The sequence below is a fragment of the Motacilla alba genome, chromosome 10 (assembly GCF_015832195.1).
Source record: "Motacilla alba alba isolate MOTALB_02 chromosome 10, Motacilla_alba_V1.0_pri, whole genome shotgun sequence".
In the NCBI taxonomy this organism is placed as follows: domain Eukaryota; kingdom Metazoa; phylum Chordata; class Aves; order Passeriformes; family Motacillidae; genus Motacilla; species Motacilla alba.
Window position 1 is genome coordinate 2,079,743 of NC_052025.1, and position 22,852 is coordinate 2,102,594.

Genomic DNA, 22,852 nt, shown 5'->3' on the forward strand with positions numbered 1-22,852 from the left:
TAGTGGGGGATTTTTTTTTTGGTATCAAAGCTAAATGCATAAGCAAGAGCGTGATGGTTGGGAAGTGAGCTGTGAGGGGTGATGTGCTGCAAGCTGGAGCTCCGTGAGACACAGGCTGGTTTTGTGTATTTATGATGCTTTAGTGCACAGTTGTTGGTTGAACAGCAATGACAATCACGGTGCTTCATCCAGATCTGCTGCTGCTTATTGCTTTGCAGGGGTTCACAGGGCTCAGGTTTTGTCAGATGGTCAGTTCCCCACTGTCTTTAATGAGACTGGGTAATTTCATGGTGATTTTCGTGCCCTTAAAATCAGAACAGATCAACTGTGGTTTTTTTCCAAGGAGCATTTTCAAGATGAAACCTGGTCCATGCTTGAAGACCACTCTCTGCTGGAGAAATGCACAACACAAACAAAATGTGTAGCTCCCAGGACAGCCCAAAAACTTGGCCAGGAGAAGGAAAAGAGACAGAGGAGGAGAGAAGGAAGAGGGGAAATGCTTAGAGCACATGCCCTGGGGATGGTCCTGTGCCAGAGCAGGGGCAGTGCAGAGCAGCTGTTTGTGTGACCCACACGGTGCCAGTGACTCAGTGGCTGAATCAGATCAGGAGTGTCCTGGTTCCATCCCCCAGGAAGGTGCACTGGGGTGATGCCAGAAGGGCCCAGCCTGTGCCATTCCCACGGTGTCAGCAGCTCAGGGTGGGAGTTGATGTGTGCTGGGTGACTGATCTGAGACTCTCATCTCTGGGAGAAGAGAAGCAGCACCCACACTGTGCTTTCAGCCAGCTGAGCAGCCTCCTGCCCCTTTTAGCTCTCCCCAGCCTCGTAACACTTTGGTCCCTTTGTCATCTGCACCCAGATTCTCACCTGTCAGGAGCCATAGGTCTCTGCCAGAGTAGATCCACCAGCCTGAGCATGTTGGATTCATGTGGGACACAGGGGGTTTCCTGAGAAATCTGCCTTGGTGGCTCTGTTTTGCCCTAATTGGGTGGCTTTGCTGTGGGTTCCTAGTCTGCCCAGCTGTGAGAGTCCCTCTTCACATTTGCTTACCCCTCAGTTTTGGTGAAAACCCACCAGCTCCATCACACACAGTCCTGCTTCCCCATGGAGCAGGACCTGCCTCTATGTGCTGGCCTGCTGGTTGAGCACATTGTGTGTCAAACCTACTCCTGCTCGTGGGGAAGTTCATAACTTGTCCAGTTCTAGCGGGTCCTGTGAGTGCCTGATCCACAGGGTTCCCTGAACCTCAGGGGAAATAAACATCTTCACAGAGAACACTCTGAAATTTCTAGTCCATCTATAGGATGGACTAGAAATTGAGCCTTTGTGATTCAGAGCCTCTGTGATCCAGGATGGAGCAGATGCTCTCAGTCTCTTGCTCCTTCTGCCCAGCTCCTCATCTTTTGACTATCTGTGCTCCTTCTGTGTAACAATTCAAAAACCCTTCCTGCATCTCTCTCTGCTGAGTATCTTGGTATCCCTTTTGTTTTCCAACCTCCCCTTTCCCCATAAAAACAGTCCTAAAGGAAGAATAATGTGGAGGAAATGAACTTCTCTGCGCCTGGATTCACTCAAACTGGGATGTCAGACTTCTGCTGTATAATTCTGTCTGGGACACTTCTGAGCTGGGCCTGGGTTTGCCTGGAAGAAAACACGATTTTCTTCTCTAAGTCTCCTTGCAGAGCAGTTATTTGTATATGTCCAGCAGCGTGGAGTGAAAGGGAGACCTCAGGGAAAACCACAAGTCATTTACAGCTTAAATGAAAATTGAAAATGAGTTGAAAACAAGATGTGCAAGATTTCAAATTTTATCTTTTATAAACAACAGCTATTGCCTGTGGACGAATGGATGTAACAGAGGGATTTAATCTTTGTAAACAAGAGAAAAATGCATCAACATAGACCCTCAGGCATGTGGCAGGACCTGGCTTTGGAAAAATGGTGAAGAAGAGGCTGAAGCAACCTAACTGCTACTAAGAGTTTTATTGGCACAGGAGCTCTGTGAAGGAGACAAATAGGGACATTCGAGGCCTTTGCTCTTTGTATTTGTTTTTTATTAGAGCCATCAGTTTGAGCACATATTTGCCTGCTCAGGTGGATATTTGCAGTGCCTGGGAAGCCTCAACTCCACAGCATGGAGTCTCTCCCTTGCCAGCCTGGCCGCCTCTCTCAGGGGTGCAGAGTCAGTGCCAAAGGTACTAAAACATGGAATCTCAGAATTATTTGGGCTGGAAGGGACCTTAAAGCCCAGCCAGTCCCACCTCCTGCTGTGGGCAGGGACACTTTCCAGAATCCCAGGTTGCTCCAAGCCCCGTCCAACCTGCTGTGGGCAGGGACACTTTCCAGTATCCCAGGTTGCTCCTAGCCCTGTCCAACCTGGCCTTGGACATTTCCAGGGATAGGTCAGCCACAGCTGCTCTGGGCACCCTGTGCCAGGGCCTCCCCACCCTCACAGGGAAGAGTATCTTCCCAATATCCCATCTAACCCTGTCTTCTGGCTGTGGGAAGTTATTTCCCCTTGTCTTGTCCCTCCAGGCCCTTTTCTCAGGTCCCTCTCCAGCTCTCCTGGAGCCCCTCCAGGCACTGGGAGGAGCTCTGAGGTCTCCTGGATCCTCCTCTTGTCCAGGTGAGCACCCCCAGCTCTCCCAGCCTGGCTCCAGAGCAGAGGGGCTCCTCTGGACTTGGTCCAACTGGTCCACGTCTTTCTTGTGCTGAGGACTCCAGACCTGGATGCAAAGCAGAGAAAAAACAAAATGGGCCTTGCTTTAAAGCCCTTGAACCAGGGTATTTTCAGGTTGGTCTGTTACATTTGTTAGTGAGGCCTTTTTGGCTGTGCAGTTTTTACATCCATTTATTTTGCCTAGTTGTGGTTTCCTTTCTTTACCTGGTGAAATCCTGCTTCATCTTTAGGTGCATTTAGAGGATTTGCTACTAGTGCCTGTTTCCCAGGTCTGTCATTGCTCATCTTATCCCTACTTGGACAGGAGTTTGGTAAGGAACAGAACACCCTAAGACTAAACTTGGAACTTGTGGAAGGAATTTGGAAGTTTATGGGCAAGGTGAACCCACAGGGATCATCTGCCTGGATTTCCCAAAGGTATATGGCAAGGTCCCTCAGCAAAGGCTCCTGAAGGAAGGAAGCAGCCCTGGAACACGTGGTGAGATCCTTACAGGGGAAATTGTTTCCTAAAAGGTAAAGAACAAAAGGGAGAAGGGAAGAGGGAAGAGACGGGGTAATAAAAGAGATAAAGTTTAAATGTACATAAATATAAAGTGGTGCATAGGGAGAAAAAGCAATTTTAACTCTATTTATGAAACAACAGGTTCCAAGTTAAGTGTTGCCATCTGAAACGTCGGGGTTGTTACAGACTGTGCTGTGAAAATGTCAGTTCTGTGGTCAGCAGCCATCCAGAGTAAACTGTGTGTGTCAATTGCTGGGGAAAAGAGAACAAAACAACCCCTGCTCCCTCTGGCTGCAGGCATCTGGGGATGCTGAGGGTTCCTGGAGCTCTGAGGTTTTGGGTGGGAAGGGACATTCCTGGAGGGTGTGGGGCTGTGCAGGGCTGCTCTCACCCAGCCCCGGAGGGTCAATCCTACAGAGAGGGGAGGGGATCTCTGTGCAGACCCTCCTCTGCCTCGAGGACATAACCACTGGCAGCCTGCCATTATCCAAGGAGCCACCTTTGGGGCTGCCAACAGCCCCTCTCCTGCATCACCTGGCAAAGTCGGTGTGCTGACCTCTGCCAGCAAAACTGATTCATAAAGTAGAATTCCTACAGCTTTTTTTTTTTGGTATGTAAGCTAAGAAGATTCCTTTGAAGGCTGGTAGCTGTTGGGAAGGTGAATCTCTGCTGAGCTGGAGAGAGCCAGTGACAGAGAAGCACTGCAGTGTCAATTCCTGCCTGGAATGCTGGAGGTCCCAGCAGGCTCCTTGCTCTGACCCACCAAAGTGGGAAGGAGAAAATCTACCATAAACCCCACCAGGATGGTGACCAGGTTCTGGAGCTCAGGTCCTGGTGCCCTTCCCAAGCAGGTCCTGGGTGCCAGTTATTTTCCCTAAAATTAGGAGCAACTTCTTTGTGAAGAAGATTCTGGAAAATCCAGAAAAAAATCAGGTCTCTCTGTTGGTGTCTGGGGCTGGTATTTACCAAGGCTGCTGTGGAGGAAGGAATTGCTGTTCCTGCCTGGATCACAGCATTGCTGCTGCTGCTGCTCAGTGAGTGCTGAGCTTGGGCTCCTTTCACCAGCTGTTTTCCAATAAAGCCCCACTGGCTGCCCTGAACTGTGCTCCCACTTGCAGCCTCCAACATGTCTCTGAGTAGCTGTTCTGGTGTTCTTTCCAGGCTTGAGATCAGAGTTATGGGCTCACATCTCCCGCACACACACCATGAGGTCAAGCCTTGGTACTCAGCAATTAATCCGACTGACATCCCCTCCATTTTTGAGGGTTTACAGTGGCACTGCAAAAGGGCAGGAATTCCCTGATTTCCTTTTCCCAGCCTTTCCCAAGCTTCCTTAGCAGTGCCACTGGGATGGAAAATACCCGTTCCTCTGCTCCTACCCTGGCTGAAGTAACACCAGCTGAAAAAGAAGGAACATCTGGCTGCATTTGTTTGTGCATCTAATTAGAGCAGTGCACAAGCCTTCATCCTGTTTGAAGCCCTGCAGCTTCCCACTGCTCATCCCTTGTCCCCTGGGGCTGCCTGTGAGGAGCACTGGAGGAGTGGGACTTAACCCTGTCACGCTTCAGTTGGTGCCATAATTGCCCAGGGCTCTTCCATCTGCCCTCTGTAATTGGGATCACTTTATCCCAGGCTTCATCCTCCCTAATCCTACAGGTAAACCTTCAGCTTGCTCTTCCCCACAGTAGAGGATTGCTGCTCAGCTTTCCAAAAAACACCCCTTCCCCAGGGGGAGGAGAAGCCAGACTCAGCTGTGCCGGTGCTGGGCAGCACCAGGATCTCCCTTCACATCCAGCGCCTTCTCTGGACCTCCCATCCTCCTCCTCCTGCTGCCCTTCCTACATCCCCCACCTTCTCCAGACACCCCCCATTTCCATCACTTTGGCCACCATGAGTGAATTTTAAACTGTTTGGAAGAAAAGGCTCGGGATAGTGTCCATCCATTTCAAGCTGTGTTTTGTCAGTGCAATGGCAGCACAGGGCCCTGGGGGAGGGACCCATGCTGAGAGGGAATGGAGGAGGGACAGGGGTGTTTCTGTCTGTCCAGATGCTGCACTGGCATGTGGGCACTGGCAGGGGACACCAGAGCCCAAGCAGTGGTGCCAGCCACCGGTGCCACTGGGACCAGGAGCCTCAGGTCTCCTCTCTCTGCTGACTCAGCGGGGACACGAGGCTGCCGTGATGTGAGAGCTGGGGCTGTGGGGCTGCAAGTGCCACATCTGGGATGAGCACTGTCTTCATGCACCCCCTGGCCCCCTAAAGGGTCACCTCCTCGAGTGGCAAGTCCAGCACTGCCTGCTGAGCCCTTCTCCAGCTGAACACAGGGAAGGAGCACGGTGAGGGAGAGGAGAGAAATCCCCCTTTTGAGTCCAGGACCTCCAGCACACCTGGACAAGGCTGGCAGAGGTGTCACACCTGGTGGGTGAGGGAGGAGAAGGCCCTGTCCATCCCCGTGGCACATCTCTGGAGCAGTGAGGGAGCCCATGCTGGTCTGGCCACCCCAGGGGACACTCGCACACTTTGGGAGGATGCTGGTAACACGGGAACACTTTGGGTTTTTTCCTTCCTGTAAGCTTCCAGCTGAGTTTGCAGTTGGAACTCTGACCCCCTGCTGCTGAAGGGGAACGTGTCACCTCCAGCCCTGCTCTCCCAAACAGCGGCACGTGCTGAGAAGGCATTGCTAATGAATTCCCTCTGCCCTTTCCCAGGAGAACTGGGTCATCTCATCCCCGCCAACCAGCCACCTCCTTGCCAAGTTATGGAACTGTAAATCCAGCAGAAGCTGTCGGGGCCTGTAGGACACTAATTAGCTTTCATGGGCCTCACCTGGGACTTCCCCCATCCACATGGACCCAGGAGCCACCTGAGCTCAGCCCTGGGCCTGTAGTCTGTCATTGATTTGTGTGGTGGGAGCTCAGCAGAGCCTGACTGAGTGAGTGGCTTGACATGGCCCCAGATCCTCCTCCTCACCGTGGACCTGCCAGGATTATGTCTGACCCCCACCAGACTCACCCCAACCTGCTGTGGTCCAGACCCTGAGAGTATCCCTGTGGAAATATGGAACCTGGAGGAATCCTGTTGGCTGCAGGCAAGGGACAAGAAGAAACAGAGCACAGTCTGTGCCTTGGAGCCCTCTGATCAAATGCTTCCAGTTGAACCTGGAATTCACTTCATTCAAGCCCTGGGCACACACAGTCTGTGCCCCAGCCCCCACTGTCTCTGTCCCTGGCATGGCTGGGCACAGCTCCATCCCTTCAATGGAAAGGAGGAGCTCATGGGGAACATGATTATCCATGGAAGCTTTGGGTATAGTAATCAGGAAATAGTGGTCTGCAGAATCTCAGAGGGAGTGGGAAAGGTGAGAAGTGGTTCACAGGCTCTGGCTCTCATGCTCTGCAGTGTGTGGGATCCTCTGGGAGGCTGCTCTGGGAAGTGAAGGAGCTGGGCAGAGCTGGCAGGTCCTTAGGGACGGGATCCCCGATTACCCATCCCGATAATCAGGTGTGCAGGCACACGTGTAGGCACATTTCTCTTCACAGAGAAATGCAAGACACGTCTTCCCAAGAATATTTCTGGCTTTCACATTCTCTGAACCTCAGAGAAAGGAAAAACAATTCTTATCTCATTTGCTGTGCCTGTGCTTGTGCAAAAGCAGACTGCAATATGGAGATTGTTTACCCACAGTGATGGTGTTTTGTGGGCCAAGCGTGTGTGTGAGTCGGGACTGTCGGCTGACAGTCAGGAGATGCTGGGCAGTTGGTGCAGAGTTGAGTGCTGGGCAGATTCAGTTCAGATGTAATGTAACACAGTGTAATATAATAAAGTAACTAATTAGCATTCTGATAAGATGGAGTCAGATGCATCATTCTCTCCCCCTTGTCAGGGGCAAAAATATATACACACTTACTGGGAGATGGCTTTGAGCTAAACTGGGAGCGAAGCTCGGGGCTGAGCTCCAGTGCAAAAAGGCAGCACGCAGAAGGTGGAAGCATGGACACGGAGAGATTCGGGGACGGGGATGGGACTCAGCGATGAGTCCGTCACTGTCCGCCTCAGCGGTGGGTCTGTCACGTCTCCCGCTCCGCCCGGGCGCTGGCACGACACGCGGCGGGCACCGGCGGAGCTCGGAGCGTGTCAGCCCGGGCCGGGCGCTGTCGGAGGGGCCGGGCCGTGTGCCGGTCCCCCCCGCGGCTCTGGGCGGGCGGTGTCTGAGGGGCTGGGCTGTGTGCCGGTCCCCCGGCGGCTCTAGGCGGGCAGTGTCTGAGGGGCTGGGCTGTGTGCCGGTCCCCCCCGCGGCTCTAGGCGGGCGGTGCCGTGCCGGTCCCTGCCGCGGCTCTAAGCGGGCGGTGTCGGAGGGGCCGGGCCGTGTGCCGGTCCCTCCCGCTACTCTAAGCGGGCGGTGCCGTGCCGGCTCCCCCCGCGGCTCTAGGCGGGCGGTGCCGTGCCGCTCCCTCCCGCGGTATAAGCGGGCGGTGCCGTGCCGCTCCCTCCCGCGCTATAAGCGGGCGGCGGCGGGCGCGGGGTCCGGGCGGCGATGGCGCTGCGCTGCCTCCTGCTGCTGCTCTGCGGAGCCGCGCTCGGACCCGCCGTCCACCTGGACTTCGCCGAGCACCGCAGCCAGGCCGCCAAGATCAAAGTCAACCCCCGCGGCAACCTCTGGGCCACAGGTACCGGGCGGGGGACGCGGGGACGCGCGGGAGGCGCGGGGACATCCCGCGCTATCCTGCGGCTGCCTGTGCGGAGCCCCCTGCTCCCACCGGCGCGGGCGATGCTGGCGGTGCCGCGACGGACGGGGGTGAAGTAACCTTCACCTGCATCCCCGGGCAGCAGGTCCGGCATCCCCAGCAGACTGACTGCTCTGGCATCCCTGGATATGGGGCTCGGCATCCCTGGGTGGCATCTCTGTAACTCCAGAGATCTTGTCAGCGGGAACAGAGAGGGAAGTTTCCCAAAAATCCCGCGTGGAGTGAGGACCTGGGGTTTCTGGGTTTCTCTTTGACTCAGCTGGTTCGGGCATTAGGTCGCTCGGTGCTCCCCGTTGGTTTGTGCTGGTGCAGGGTGGCTGGTGCCAGCTCAGCTGGAGCCCCGTGTCCCCCCAGACGCCAGTGTGCGGTGTTGCAGGTCACTTCATGGGGAAGAAGAGCGTCACAGGCTCCCCACACCTGGAGACTGCCGAGGAGCCTGCAGTGCCAATGGTCTTTGGCCCCTCTCTCCGAGCCCTGCTGGAGGACATGATGGAACTGCTGACCCGGGAGCTCCTGAAAATCCTCTTGCAAGAAAGGCTGCTGGATGAGAACCAAGGGAAATACGACCTCACTGGCCAGGTGAACGTTTACTTAGCTAGAGGGAGATGCTCAGAGCAGAAAGGTGGAGGAGCTCTGCCGGAGAGGGGAGCACCTGCACAGCTGCTAGAGGTGCACTCCCCTCTTTACCCTCCTTGTAACCCACCTTAAACCACTTCTTAAGACCAACCATAAAGGGAGAGAGGAGAAGTGTCCTGAGGCTTGTGTCTAGCTGGGCAGTGACAAATAGTCCCAGGTGCTTGGGAAGGGTGTGAGGATGAGCAAGTAACACTGCAATGGAGCTGTGACAGCAGTGGTGTCCAGGGGTTGTTGATAAGCATCTGGATCTTCCTTAGCCAGATGCAGAAGAGGACGGTATCCCCTTTTCCAAGGACAGGGAAATCCTCTCTCCCTGTTATTTCCACAGCAGGAGACCAAGAGGGGATGCAGTATGCGAAGGGAAAGGCATCTGTCAATCAAAGAGCTTTGGCTCTGTGTCACTGTGGTTGGGATCCCTCGATGCTGAGGGCACAAAGCCTTGCAGAGAGTAGGTGTGCATTGGTCCTGCTGCTGCAGAGCGGGTTTTGGGGAGCAGGGAGAGGGCAGGAGCTCCACTGGTACCACTGTGTATCAGCAGATCCTCACTGTGGCTTTTACCTTGGAGCTCACTTAGCTCCTAGCGGAAAACCTGCCCCTGGGAGCAATGCACAGGCACAGATCCTCAGGCAGGATGTACAGATCGAATTGCTCGGTCCAGAGATGGAATTTCTGCATCCATAAATGGAATTAGTCTGTGTGGCTCTGCTTGTCTGTTGCCTCCTGCACACCTCCCTGGTGTCTCACCCTTTCCAGACACTGCAGGAAGTAACTGGGAGTCTAAAAAGGATGAAATACTCTTAGGTCAGTCCCACCTGAGCTGTCCCACTGAGCCAGATGCCTGAGGAGCTATCCAGTAGCACGGCATGCAGGTAAAGCTATTTCTGCTGTGCAGGGTTTGGCTGGGCTCGCTCCTCTGTGGCACAGGTGGGGCAGAGCTGCAGGGCTGGGAGCCTGAGAGCCACTGGTTGCTCAAGCCCCTTTGGGACTCGCTGCCAGCAGATGAAGGTAAACTGATGCATCCCAAAGAACTTTTCCACATTGGATAGAGGGCTTTCCACAGTGAAGATCCAGCTGGGCATGGTGAAGGTACCAGCCCACCCCACTGCCTGTGTGGTGTGCTGTGCGTTTGCATCTCAGCTGCAGCTGGAAAGGAGATGAGGGCTGTGGAGGTTCAGGACCCTTCCCCATCCCCCAAGGAACCTCTGAGCAGGAGGGCTCCTGTTGAGAGGATGGCAGAGCTGGCAGGTGTGCTGCCCTGCCTTGTTTCTGAGCGTGGTGTGAATCTGTAGAGCTGCTCCCTGGGGCTCTGCCCTGCATGGGAGAGCCGCTCCTCGCAGCTCACGTTGCAGATGTGCCTGTGCAAAGGCTGCCCGCAGTGCTGGTGCTGTGCCACAGGCTCCAGCTGGGTGCCAGAGTCCTGCCAGCTCATTCCCAGAGCTCAGGGGTGGGCGCTGGCCAGGTGTGGCACTGGTGCCAAAGCCCTGCTGCTGGAGGGTGATCTGTCTGTGGCCATGCAGGCGCTGCCCTGCGCCCACCTCGGTGCCTCTCTGGGGCGAGGTGGGCTGGTGTGCCCACATGTGGCATCACAGCCGAGCTGCTTGATGTGCAACTGGCTCCTGCCCCTCACTTTCTCTTCCCAAAGCCTGAAGCCTCTCCTTGGTCAGTGCCCTGGTCCCCTTGGCCACCTTTCTAGCTCCTGTTTCTGGTTTTGCTCCTTGGGCACCTCTGAGCACTTCATTTTCCCAGCTCCTGCCCTCCTGCTCCTTTCTCCCACCCATCCCCAGGCATCCTCGCATCTGTGCTGCTGTGGGCATCGCAGAGCTGCCTCTCCCCAGTGCCTCTGAGTGCTGTCCACATTATGCTGTCCTGTGTGACCTTATTGTTTCTTGCTCTTGTGGTTGTCACAGTGCCAGTCCAAATTCCTGCCACCCTGAAGCTTTCCCCCTCAGCATGGCTGCTGTTGGACACCAGGTGTCAGCACCCGGCCTGAACTCACCTGTGTGCCGTGTTCCCACCTTCCTCACAGCCTTTTTCAGAGCTCTGCCCTGGGACAGTCCCGCTCCATGCCCTGCTCAGGATCTGTTGTTTCCAGCCGCGTGTGCCAGGCGGGGCTCAGCTCTCAGTGTGCTGGGGCTTCACAGCGCTGCCACGTTGCCCTGTGTGACAAAGACCGGGCTGGCAGAGGGGGATCCTTCGCATCCTTTGCCATCTCCTTGGGTGTGTGGCGTTGATTCCCCAGGATGCAGAGACCATGAGAGTGGAATGGAGCAGCTCCAGGGTATGGGGAGAGCCCTTCTGCCTGAGGGCAGCTGCTGCCCTGCGTGGCTCTGGGACCTGTGGCCAGTGCCAATCCCACACACCCCTCCGTGACTCTTCCCTGCCATGTCTTCCATCTCTTTTTGCCTTCTCACACTCTCTGCTGAACGAGGCTCTCCCCTGAAGCTCAGCCCAGTGGCTGCTGCCTCACTGGCATGAAGTTTCCCTCAGGCATCTGAGTTCAGCTGCTGGAGCACAGATGGGAAGCTTCTGGCTCTGTCCTTCTCACGTGCCGTGCCAAGCCACCCCTGAAGGTGCCATGGTGCTCCGGCACAGGATGTTTGTCTGATCTGCCCCACGGTGCCAGCGCGGGTGGGGATGGTGGTGGCTGTGTGCACCACCCCCTGTCTCACCGCTGTGTCTTGTTTTGCAGGAGACAGGGCTGTTGACAAAGGTGCTGGAGAAGTACTTCTCAAACTGAAGAGGTGCAGCTGGGGAGGATGAGGCCTGCAAGGTCAGCTGTGCCTGGTGAGCAGAGGAGAGCATCGTCCTTGTGGGTCTCTATAGCAACATCACTTTTATTTATTCTTTCTGAAATATTGTTAATAGTGATGGTGTGTGTGAAAGTGGAGCCTCCCTGTATATTTTTCTTCCTGTTCCTGTATATTTTGTGTTTCTGATGTGCCTGTGTGAATAAAGCTGGTTCTTTGCACAGACTCTTCTGTGGGGGGTAGGAAGGCAGACCCCCAGGGCTTGTGCAGGGGGAATGGGCAGTGGGAGCACCTTGGGGCAGGGTGAAGGGAAGCTCTCAGCAGCTCAGAGGGGTTGGATTCAGTCCCTGCAGCCTCTGCTCACTGAAGGAGACCCTGACGTGATAAAACAGCACACTTGGGTGAGCTGATCACACCACTCATCACTGGAGCATTTGTGACCCTCTTTGCTGGGAATGTTCCCACCAAAATCTTGTCCTGGCAGTGGTGGGATTGTGGTTCAGTCAGAGTCCTGGCCTGCTGGCACCTCAAGGTTAAATACAAGCTTGTTGGCCTTGGCCATCAAACGCTCAGTCTGGTTATGAGGCTGCTTTGTGCTGGGGGCTCGGTGCCCCCTGACCTCGTGCATGCAGGTAAACACTCACAGGGGCACAGGTACAGCCCTGGGCCCCTGGTTGGGCAGGGTGGCAGGAGAAGGGAGCTGGGGCTGAAATGGGTGATGGAGCAGTCCCGTGAGCAGACTCTGGGTCTGTACCTGCTGGAGTGCTGCTCGCAGATGCACCCTATGGCTGCCAGCTGCTTGTGGGGATCCTAGAATGGGTTGGGTTAGAAGGCACACCTTGTGGCCATATTCCAGGGGCAGGGACACCTTCCAGAATCCCAGGATAAGCTCTGTCCAGCCTGGCCTTGGCCATTTCCAAGGATGAGGCAGCCACAGCTGCTCTGGGCACCCTGTGCCAGGGCCTCACCACCCTCACAGGGAGAGATTCCTTCCCAATATCCCATCCATCCCTGCCCTCTGGCAGTGGGAAGACATTGCCCCCCGTCTCGTCACTCCAGGCCCTTGTCCCCAGTCCCTCTCCAGCTCTCCTGGAGCCCCTCCAGGCACTGGCAGGGGCTCTGAGGTCTCTCCTGAGCCTTCTCTCCTCCAGCTGAGCAGTTGCTACTGTGTCAGCCTTTCCTCAGAGCATCTCCATGGCCCTGGAGATGTCCCCAGGAAGAGCAAAACCTGGAAGCAGAGTGATGCCATCAATGAAACCATCACCTTTCACATTCTGCTCCCCACAATTCTGGTGATAAATGCAACCTGACCCTTTCATCCCACAGGGGGAGAGCCCTTTGCCCAAGAGCAGGAACCTCAGAGCCGCCTCACACCAAGCCAAGGGATGATCCAGCATCTGGAGATGCTGATAACTAGTAGAGGGATCAAAGCCATGGTAGGAGACCTTCCCACCATGCTCCCTATCCTTTCAAGGATAGCTCAGGTCCTGTGAAGCCTCCTCTTCCTCACTGGAGCAGCTTCTTGGCTGCAGCCTCTGGGAAGAGCAGCACCTGGAGCCTGCCAGGTTCCACACCCTGCTGGTGACCAGCCCACCTGTAGCACCAGCTGTAGCTGTTCCCTCTGTGAGTCCTTCATGGTCTCCTGCCCACCAGCTTTGCTCAAGAGGTTTTCCACTGGCCTGCAGCCATTCATGCAGGAATCCTTCCTCCAACATCTGCTTTTTTTTGCCAAGACTTGTTGTTGTGTTCTGGGATGAGGGTGACCCCCAGCTCACCTTTTCATTAGCTGGAGTAAAGCTTTGACTTAAAACTAATTATTAGCAAGAAAAATAATGACACTGTGGATTGTGTTTGACACTGGAGGAAGCCAGATGCCCCTCAGCCAGCAGTGTGAGGGACTGACAGCCTAATGGGGTTCCTGCCTTGATGTGTCATGGGACCACCCTGACAAGCTCACTGGGGGGGGGCAGGTACCTGGCCATGAGGCACTCAGGTGAGATCCTCATTCTCCCTCTAACCCGGCCAGACCCTGTCCAGCTGCCTCTCTGTCTGTCTGTCTGTCCCCAGCTCCCCATCACTCTCCTCTGGGTTGGGATAAAGAAGGGTGAGGGCACTTGTTAACTGCTGCCATGGGCAGAACAGGCTCACCTTGGGCAATACAAGTTTATTTATTGTCAATTAATTTAGGTATTTGATTCAGGTTTTGGGAAAATACAACCCCCCCAGTCATTTTCACACCTGGGGAAGGCACCTCCCCTGCCCTTTGCCAGGCTCCCTTCCAGCCCCTCTCCTGCTCCCTGATGTCCCTGCAGGTGACACTCGGTCCCCCTGAGGAGACAGCAGCTGAAGGCAGCAGGGACCTGCTCTGTCATGGCTGAGGCTTCCACAGGCAGTGCCCTGCCTGGCAGTGGCCATTCCAGGAGTGCATCTTCCACCGTGGAGCCTCTCTTCATCCTCCTCCTCCTCCTCCTCCTCTGCGGCACAGGCTGCAGCAGTGCTGGGCTCTGTACCTGCCCTGGACACCACCCTGCAAGCACAGGGGGACTCAGGCTGGGGAAATCTCAGCAGCTCTGCAGTTCAGCCACCTGCCCAGAGCAGCATGAGCCCTGGGCTCAGACTGGGTTACTCGGGGCTCGGGAGCCTCAGGGTACCAAGGCTGGCTCCACTGCTCAGCCACTCCAGTGTTTCTATTTATCCATCACAGGCAAACAACCACTCAAGCCCTAAATCACTTTCCCTCTTGAGTTTAGATTACAAACGGAGAGGGTCAGGAAAGCTTTTGAGGAAGCTGATAATTTTTTGGCAGTTTGCTGGCTCTGCCCTGTCACGCACCTTTCTGACATTTACCTGCTGGCCCACAGCAGGCACAGGCTCAGCACAATGTCCTATCACTCAGCAGGTCATGATCTAAGGGAAGTTCCAGGACAAAAGCTTTGTGCCCAAGCTTAGAAAATGAGTAAATTCTGCACTCTGGGGTTTTTCCCCAGCTCTGATTTGTTTCCCTTGCTCCTCTGGTTTGAGGACAGCCCTCCGTGCTGCTGCTGGGGCTCCAGTCCTCGCTCCCAGCTGTTTGTGCACCCTGCAAGCAGAGATGCAACGAGGCCCCTCGGGGTCACTGGGATGGCTTTCCTGGGGTCCTCAGACCTGTGACTCGTTTCTTTGGAAGCCCTGAGAGCTCATGGGCTCGGTGACTTTTGGTGTTCCTGGGCTTCCCCCACAGCCTGAGGCTGTGGCATGACCCCGGGGATGGGAAAAGAACAAGAAGGGAGATAAACACACACAGATCACCTTCGCGACTGACATTTGTGTCTTTGGCTGTGGGACTGACTCCGAGTAGCAGCTGGCTCACAGGGATGTCAGTGAAAGTCCAGGGCCGCCACTTGGTGTCATCGCTGTCCCAGGCTTAGGGCAGCGCTCCCCGTGGTGCTGGCTGACAGGGGACACCCTCCTGCTGAGCTCCTGCAAAGACAGCAGCCCCAGGCCGGGCTGTTCCCCCCTCTGAGCTGCTTGGAGACCTCTCTTGCAGAGGAGACAGCAAGGCAGGCAGCGAGGAAGGGAGGGAAGGAAGCAGGCAGGGAAGCAGGCAGGGAAGCAGGCTGCCATCAGGAAGCAAAACAGTCAAATTCCCTTGCCACCCCCGTGCTTCTCCAGGGAAACCTGGGACCATGAAACCCTCACCCGACCCAGGCAAACCCGGCCAGGACAGAGGCTGGGACAGCCCGAGGCAGTGAGTTTCCAGAGCTTGGCACTGTATCCAAATGATTTCCAGGGAGCAGGGCATCCTAGTGCAGAGGAGGAGAGGTTAAATGCAGTGTTCGCAAAATGCAGAGAGATTCCAAGTGGCCAAAAAGGCCAGCAGCAGCTGGCTTGTAGCAAAACCAGAGTGGCCACAGGCCAGGGCAGTGCCTGTGCTGGCGCTGCTGGAGCACCTCCAGCCCTGGGGAAGCTCTGGGCCCCTCACTCCAAGAAGGACATTGAGGGGCTGGAGCGTGTCCAGGGAAGGGAACAGAGCTGGGGAAGGGTTTGGAGCACCAGGAGCAGCTGAGGGAGCTGGGGGGGCTCAGCCTGGAGAAAAGGAGGCTCAGGGGGGACCCTCTGGCTCTGCACAACTCCCTGAAGGGAGGGGGCAGCTGGGGAGGTCGGGCTCCACGCCCAGGGGACAGGGACAGGACAAGAGGAAATGTCCTCAGGCTGTGCCAGGGGACGCTCAGGCTGCACATCAGGAGAAATTTTTTCACAGAAAGAGTGGTCAGGTATGGAAAGGGGCTGCTCAGGAGAGAGAGTCCCATTCCTGGAGGTGTTCAAGGAATGATTTGATGTGACATTCAGTGCTCTGGTCCGGTTGGCAAAGTGGGGATTGGTCACATATTGGACTCAATGGTCTTGGAGGCCTTTTCCAACCTCAATGATCCTGTGATTCTACAGAAAGGCATACAGAGGCCTTTTCCTGCTGATATGACCCACCAGCTCACTTTTCCCTGTCACTCACCAGCCTCTGGAAAAATCAGACTGGTAAAGATGACACTGGGAGGGTGAGGGCACCTTCAAACATTGGGGTGTGCATTTAAAAAAGGCCAGCTACTACTCAGTCAGCACCAGGGATCTCCCTGCTGGGCTGGCCCTGCCAGACCCAAACTTTCAGGCACAGTAGAATGGGATAAAGCTCCTGCAGTGCAGATAAAGAACACGCTGGAGAAAACAACCTGGGCTATTCCTGCCTCAGGCAAAGGCAAACCCATCTGTGGGATTCCTTTTACTCAATGACCTGAGTGCACTTTGTGGGTGATGCTGGAGGATGGGAAAGGCCAATGAGCACCTCAAGGTGATTTAATTTAGGGTGAGAACAGCCAGTAAATTCAATTGTATGAAGTTAGTTGGTAGATAATGCTGAGGATTGTCACTCCTGTAGGCTCCTCATGCCACCAGGCCCCTCGCAGCGCTGTCTGGATTTGGGGATCTGACCCCGACTCCCCTCTGATCACCCCACTAACAAGGGATGAACTTTGATGAAACTGGACGAGTGCAGTGGTGATGGAGCAAGAACTGGCTTTAACATGGAACGAACTTTTGCTGCCCTGAAAGGCAGCTGGAAGCCAATGTCATGGTCAAAATGAACTCAGTGGACTTTCACAGGCATAGTCCATCAGCTGAGGGAATGATCTGTGTGTGAGAGCATCCAGCAGAGCACAGGAGAGGCGTCAGGGTTTTGGGGAGTGTGGAACCTGGCACACCATCATGATAAGGGTCGGGGGTGCCTGCTGCCCTAGTTTTACTGGGACAGAGTTCATTTTTTCTCAGTAGCTGGCCCAGTGCTGCGGTTTGGATTCAGGACAAGAATAATGTTGACCACACAGGGATGTTTTGGCTGTCGCTGAGCTTACTCTAAGTCAAGGACTGCTCAGTGTCCCACGTTCTGCCCGTGAGGAGCTGCCCAGGAAGCTGAGGGAAGCATGGCCAGGACAGCTGAGGGATATTCCATGATACAGAGCATCATATTGAGGATATAAACTGGGAGGGAGCTATATAAGGAGTATATAGGAGTATATTATCTGGTCTCTGATTACTCTCAGGGGCAGCCTGGCCTTTGGTCAGCAGAGGGTGAGCATGAACTGTGTATCCCTTGCTTCTCTTGGGTGTTCTTTTAACATTTTTTCTTAAATGACAGCTATTATCATTGGTAGTAGTAGTATGAAGTATCACAAGTATTATTAGTATTTTTATATTTTTGTGATCTTTCAGTCATCAAACTTCTATCAACCCACAGAATCTTTTTTCTTTTTCTTGTGATGAAGACTTTCATTGCATCAGGTCCTTGGCTCTTGGCCGAGGCCTCAAGAAGAGATTCAAGTAAAGAAGAGCAGAGAATGTGCAATGCTGGGCAGCCAGAGGCCTGGCAGAGACCTGGTGCCTCTGTGGGAGCCCCAGCAGTCGGGAATCCATTCCGCACTGGAGCAACAGTTCTCCAGTTTCACTTGGAAATGAGAAAGGGCCAAACTCCCTGGACAGCAGCCTGTTCTCACTGCTCTGGTCCTTAGAGGAAACCCTTCTCCTGACCCTCTCTCTGAGCCCAGGGGAAACCCCAGCCTTCTGGGACTGAAATGACTCCAAGTGCTGCTGGTCCCAAGCTGAATCTTCCCCCAAGGGATGTGCTGACCATGGCCTGAAGGAAATGCCTTGCTCTGGCTGATGGACTGTGCTGCACACAGCATGGACACCACGGAACACGGAGCCTTGAGACCCTGAGCGCTCTCCTGCTGTGAGTGACCCAAGGAAAGAGGCACAGGGGCTTGCCTGGGCTGCCAGAATCACAGTTCCCTGCCTGCCCAGGCTGGGAGGCCTCAGGGCTGGGTCTGACCCAAATTCCTCTGCATGGCCCTGCTCGGGTTCTCACAGCGTGTGTGCACCAAGGGCTGCTCCTTGGAGCAGGAGACAGGGGTCATCCCAGCACAGACCCACAAAGTCTGCTTTATGGGCTTTCTTATGGGATGAAAACAGCTCTAGAGCAGCAGGGACAAAACCAGCTGTGAGGTTGGATGAGAGCCCCTCTGCCACAGGACCCTCCCCACAGGACTCCCAAAATCACCGGGGTGCTGGAGTGCAGTGAGAGAAGGTCCAGCACAATCTAACATTTTCTTTTCATTTCTATTCATTTTAACCTCCATGCAGGGCTGAGGAGAAGCCAAGGACTCCAGCAGGAATAAGGGATTCGTAAATTTTTTGGTTCTTCAGGCTGGTGGAGTATAAAATGCAGTGAGCAGGACACACCTGCCCTGGCACTGGGCAATTGCTGCAGTGACAGCTCCTCGCACTCGTGGGTGGTCCTGCTGTGCTCAGGGGAAGGCGCCATGAACCACCTCCTGCCATGTCCCCCAGCCAACCTTTGGACTCCTGGAGCAATGCTGAGGCCATGCCAGGAGTTGTAGAGCTGCAGAATTGCCATGGAACTGATGGATTTTATAAAACATGGATAGATCAGGACCACCACACGGAGGTGTTTTCCTACTGTGGCAAGACCAGCCAAGCAGTAATTTGGGCAAATCTCCTTGCTGAAGGAGGAGGCAGAGGTGGATGCAGTGAGACCCCTTCCTGCCCCAGGTAGGAGCTAGAAAGAGTGAACTCAGGACACTCCTGTCGCTCCATTTCCTGCTCTCACAGTTCCCACAGCCCTGTTGACATCTCCCAACCTCTCACGTGCCAAGGAAAACCTTTGCCTTCAGGACTGAATCTGTGCCTGTTCCAAGTGTTTTCAAGCCCAAACCAGCAGAAACTGGTGCAGGGTGGTGGCACTGATAAGGGAGGCACCAGCCTCCAGCACGGACTCAAGAAGCAGCTCCAGCCTGGCCATGCTGCTGGTGTGGGAGGCAGCAACCTGCTCCAGAACCTGGATCCAAGTGCCATGGGAAGGGAAAAGGGAGCTCCAGGCAGGGCAGGAGGACTTGTGGGAATACTTACCTGGGACTTGGTGAAACAGAGACTCTGTTTTTCTTGCCTGGGGACATTTTTGTGGCAAGCCTAGACCTTAAAATATCCTGTCCTTTCATGAAGGACCAACCTCCCTTTCCTTGGAAGGATGGGAAACTCCCACCCCTAAAGGTTTTAGGGAACCAGCTCTGCTGGGAGATCTGTGAGACTGTGGTGGGAGGAAGAGGGTCTTCAGCCTCATATAAATGCTGGTGGGTGACTGCTGGTTCAACACCTCACTCACAGCAGGACTGTCACCAACTGCAGGACACCATCCCAGGGTGCTGTTTGGTGGGACAGGACCACTGGGAGGGAAGAGCTCTGAACATCGTTGTCTTGAGGTGATTTTGTAATGATGTTTTATCCCCTAACTGTCTGCTTTACACCCAGAAAACGGCTGCTGTAGATTTAAGAGGGACCCCGGGGGTGGGGCGGGGAGCTTTGGGCTCCTGCGTGATTTTGGCTCAACCTCTCTCCAGGGTGGACTGGGGATGCTGCATTGTTTTATTGTGGGATTAGTTTTTAGCTAGCTTCAAGCCAGAAGTTTTTTCTCCCTTCCCTTCCCTTCCCTTCCCTTCCCTTCCCTTCCCTTCCCTTCCCTTCCCTTCCCTTCCCTTCCCTTCCCTTCCCTTCCCTTCCCTTCCCTTCCCTTCCCTTCCCTTCCCTTCCCTTCCCTTCCCAGGAATCCTCTCAGCCTTTTTTTCCCCTCCCCCATGAACTGTTTTCAGCTTTTCTTGTTTTTCCTTTCAGCCCTTCTGGGGAGGCAGTGGGGACCCTGGAGGAGCTGAACCAACATGAGAAAGGACATTAAAATCCACCAGCTTTGGCTGCTTTGAGGAGAAGACCCCCACCAGAAATCCAACAGGTTCCCAGCAGCTGTGTGAATTATTTTTCCCCCCTCCCCAAAGAAGATCAGCCACCACCTTCACCTCTCAGCCACACAGTGACGTGGGGTTGGTGTGTAGGGTTCAATTTCATTTTTTTCCCTGTGCTTTGCAGGTATCTTGCTTTCTTGCTTTGATAATGAACAGTCTTGCTTTTTTCCCTTTTTTCACTTTCATCCCCTGGTATCCATTTCTCTCACCGGCAGAAGAAAAAAGAGTTACTGAAGCCCTTTCTCCTTAGAGGAAACACTCATTCCAGGGCATTTCCTCCTGAAATTCGTCTCCAGAACTGAGGCCATCGTCCATAAAGCTTTTGTGACACCCAGGGCTGGTGGAGAACATGCACAGGAGACCTGGCCAACCCCAAATCTGCCTTGGATATCTTCCACCACAATGTTCACTCTGCTGATCTGAGATCTGGAAGCTCACACCCCTCAGGAGCTGGTGTGAAGGGATTCCAAGCCTGGCAGGGAGATACAAGGCAGGAGTTTCCATGGAAAAATGTTTGTTGCTTACAATTGGCCTCTAATGCCAGGGATTACAAGAGAAAGCTCTCTCAGCTGCAGCCAAGGATGAAAGTGATAATTACCACACAGTGCATCATTAACAAGCCCCAGCAAAGCTGGGAAAAGTTCAGCTCCCTGGTGGTTGCAATAAACTGGCAGGAAGGGCTGTTATCTGTGGGCACAAGGTTCCCCAGCTGGGACAGTAAAATCCCTGATAAATGCATCCCACGGCTAATGCCCTTCCTGAGACCCACCCCAGGGCAGAAGAGCTCTGCTCGAGGAGGGAGATGCTCTGGGATGAGCCTGGAGGGGCAGTCTGGGAGCTGGCAAATCCATTTGCTCTCTGATGGAAACACCTGTAAGAGATGCAAGATGGGAAGTGAGGTTCTTCCTCTCTCCTCCCATCTCCCAGGGCATCGGCTCAGACCCTCTCGTGATCCCTGCCCACATCCTGCTGCAGAGCTGGGATTAGGGCAGCCTGCAAGGGGCTCTTGGGGTCTGTCAGCAGTGGAGCACAGCTGCACCTGCAGCCCCTCACCCGAGCTGGGGAACCCCAGGAAGGAGCAAGGGGAGGAATGGGAGCAGCCCCAGCCCCTTCCCCACTCAGACATGGGTCTTAGTGCCCATGGGCTCAAGCATGGAGTCTCTGGGATGGATGGAAATACTTGGGAGGGCCGTGGGACAGCTAGGTTCCTGTCCCCTGCATCTCTGAGAACCCATGGAAACCTGTGCCACTGGCAGGAGCTGAAAGGAGCTGTTTGGGACTAGAAGTAGAGATGATCAAGGGCAGGATGCTCCTCCTGTCCTGTGCCACAGAAGGTCTAGACCATGTCCAGAGACTCGTTCCTCTCCTGCACAAGGGGTCTTGGAAGGGGCAGAGGGCTGGAAGCTCAACACAGTTTCTGGATGAGGATTCCCTCAGTGTGGCTGAAGCCCCTCCTGTTTCAGTTCCCACCAGGATGATATGTGGCTCCTGCTGGGCTCTGCCTCCATCTCCTGGCAGTCCTTTCACTTGACCCTGAGCTGTCCACATCACAAGATGTGGAACCCACTGGTCAGTGCAGTGGGTAGCAACAGCTTCTCCTTCTCTCAAAATGTGTCACTTCCAAATGGAGCTGGAAAACAGATCCTTCTTGCAAATATATCTAGAGCCTAACCAAGGCCACAGCAACCTCTCTGCTCATCAAGGTGGAACTGACCAGAGGGGGTCCTTCCTTCCTTTCCTTCCTTTCCTTCCTCTTCCTGGGAAGAGGACAGAGGGGTGATGGGGACAGCAAGGGGCAGAGTCACTCCTGGAGACAAGCACCACATCAATCATTCTGGCTCCAGTGGGTCAGGCAGAAATCCTCCTTGTCCTTCCCCAGAATCACCTCCCTGCCCAGGCATGTACCCGCTCTTTCCTCACTGCACTTCCCAGCCCCGAGAGGGGTGGCTGATCCAGCACTCGACATCCTCTTGCACAAGAGGTGATGGGTGCTGCCCCCACCTCCCTGGGTGACCTGGATCCAGTGACTCAGCTCTAATCTGGGGCTCCATCTCTCCAGAGAAGCTTCCCAAGCAAGAGGGCTGCCCCAGCAAGGGCAGGGTGCTGACAGTGGGAGAAGAAACTCCCTGGAAAATGTGTGGTGTTCCCTTTACTCACCTTTACTACCTGCAGAGATACTCGGAAAATTTAAAATTTAAAAAAGGAGGAAAACACAAACAGTTGTAATAAGAGCCTCTTCCTGTATGCAGGGTGCTGGGTGAGGGGTAAGTCAGGCAGTTTTCTCACACTCCCCAGGATATGACCTCGTCAGCACTCCAGGGAAGGGGAGCATCCCACTGCCACCACCATGCCCCATTTCCATCACTGCTGGGGACAGGTGAGAGAACCAGAGCATTTCTGGGAGCTCCCCCCACGTCCTCGCACACAAACCTGGTGGTGCTGGTCACCTTTAGAGAAGGAGGGGAACTCCCTCCCTCTTGTTTGCATTTTTGGGAAGAGGATATCTCCCCAAAGGATGGGTTTGTGATGCTTGTCTGAGCAGCCCCAAACCCGCTGTGCCTCAATCCCTTCCGAAGGCAAACTCCACACATTGCTTGATCCAATCCGGTGCAGGGCTCATCCCTCTGCTGCCTCTCCCAGCTCCAGGGAGTGCAGCGAGGGATGCTTCAGCCCCTCATCCCACACTTCACGTGGTTGCACCTTCCCCATCTTGATTAATTTCATCCTGCCAGTTACCAGCCACCCCCTCAGTTATCCTCTCCCACACTACAGGGAGAGGTGGTCCTACCTTCCCAACAGGTCCAAAGCCCCCCGGGTGTCCCTGGGATCACCCCTAAGGATTTGCTCCATTTGCTGTGAGGTCCATGTCTCCCTCTGCTTTGCAGAGACTGTCGGAGCTCCTCGACTCCTCTCTGCACACACGTTCCCCAGCCACATCACCCTTGCCACCCTTTGGTTTTTTTACACCACTTCAGGGGAGGGATTCAGTGTTCAGACTGGGTCAGACCAGGTGGGGATTTGAAGGGAAATGGCAAAGCGTTTGCCCAAAAAATGCCTTTATTTCCTGTTGGGTGTGAGTGAAAACTCATTTTTACCTCCCTCTGCCAAGGGGGACCACCCAGCCAACCCATTCACTGGGATGCAAAAAAGAAATATCCGGGGGATGGCTGTGCCAGCTTCAGAGGGAAGACCCCAAACATGGGTCA

At 54.7% G+C, this 22,852-nt stretch overlaps 1 protein-coding gene across 1 annotated transcript; it reads left to right on the top strand.

Moving 5' to 3' along the window:
* The first annotated feature begins 7,555 nt into the window (after window positions 1-7,555).
* NMB (neuromedin B) lies at window positions 7,556-11,535 on the top strand. Its single transcript, XM_038147045.1, has 3 exons — window positions 7,556-7,849; window positions 8,304-8,506; window positions 11,253-11,535. Exons 1-3 carry the CDS (start codon window positions 7,717-7,719, stop codon window positions 11,298-11,300), a joined length of 384 nt encoding a protein of 127 aa, XP_038002973.1. The 5' UTR covers window positions 7,556-7,716; the 3' UTR covers window positions 11,301-11,535.
* The last annotated feature ends 11,317 nt before the right edge of the window (window positions 11,536-22,852 follow it).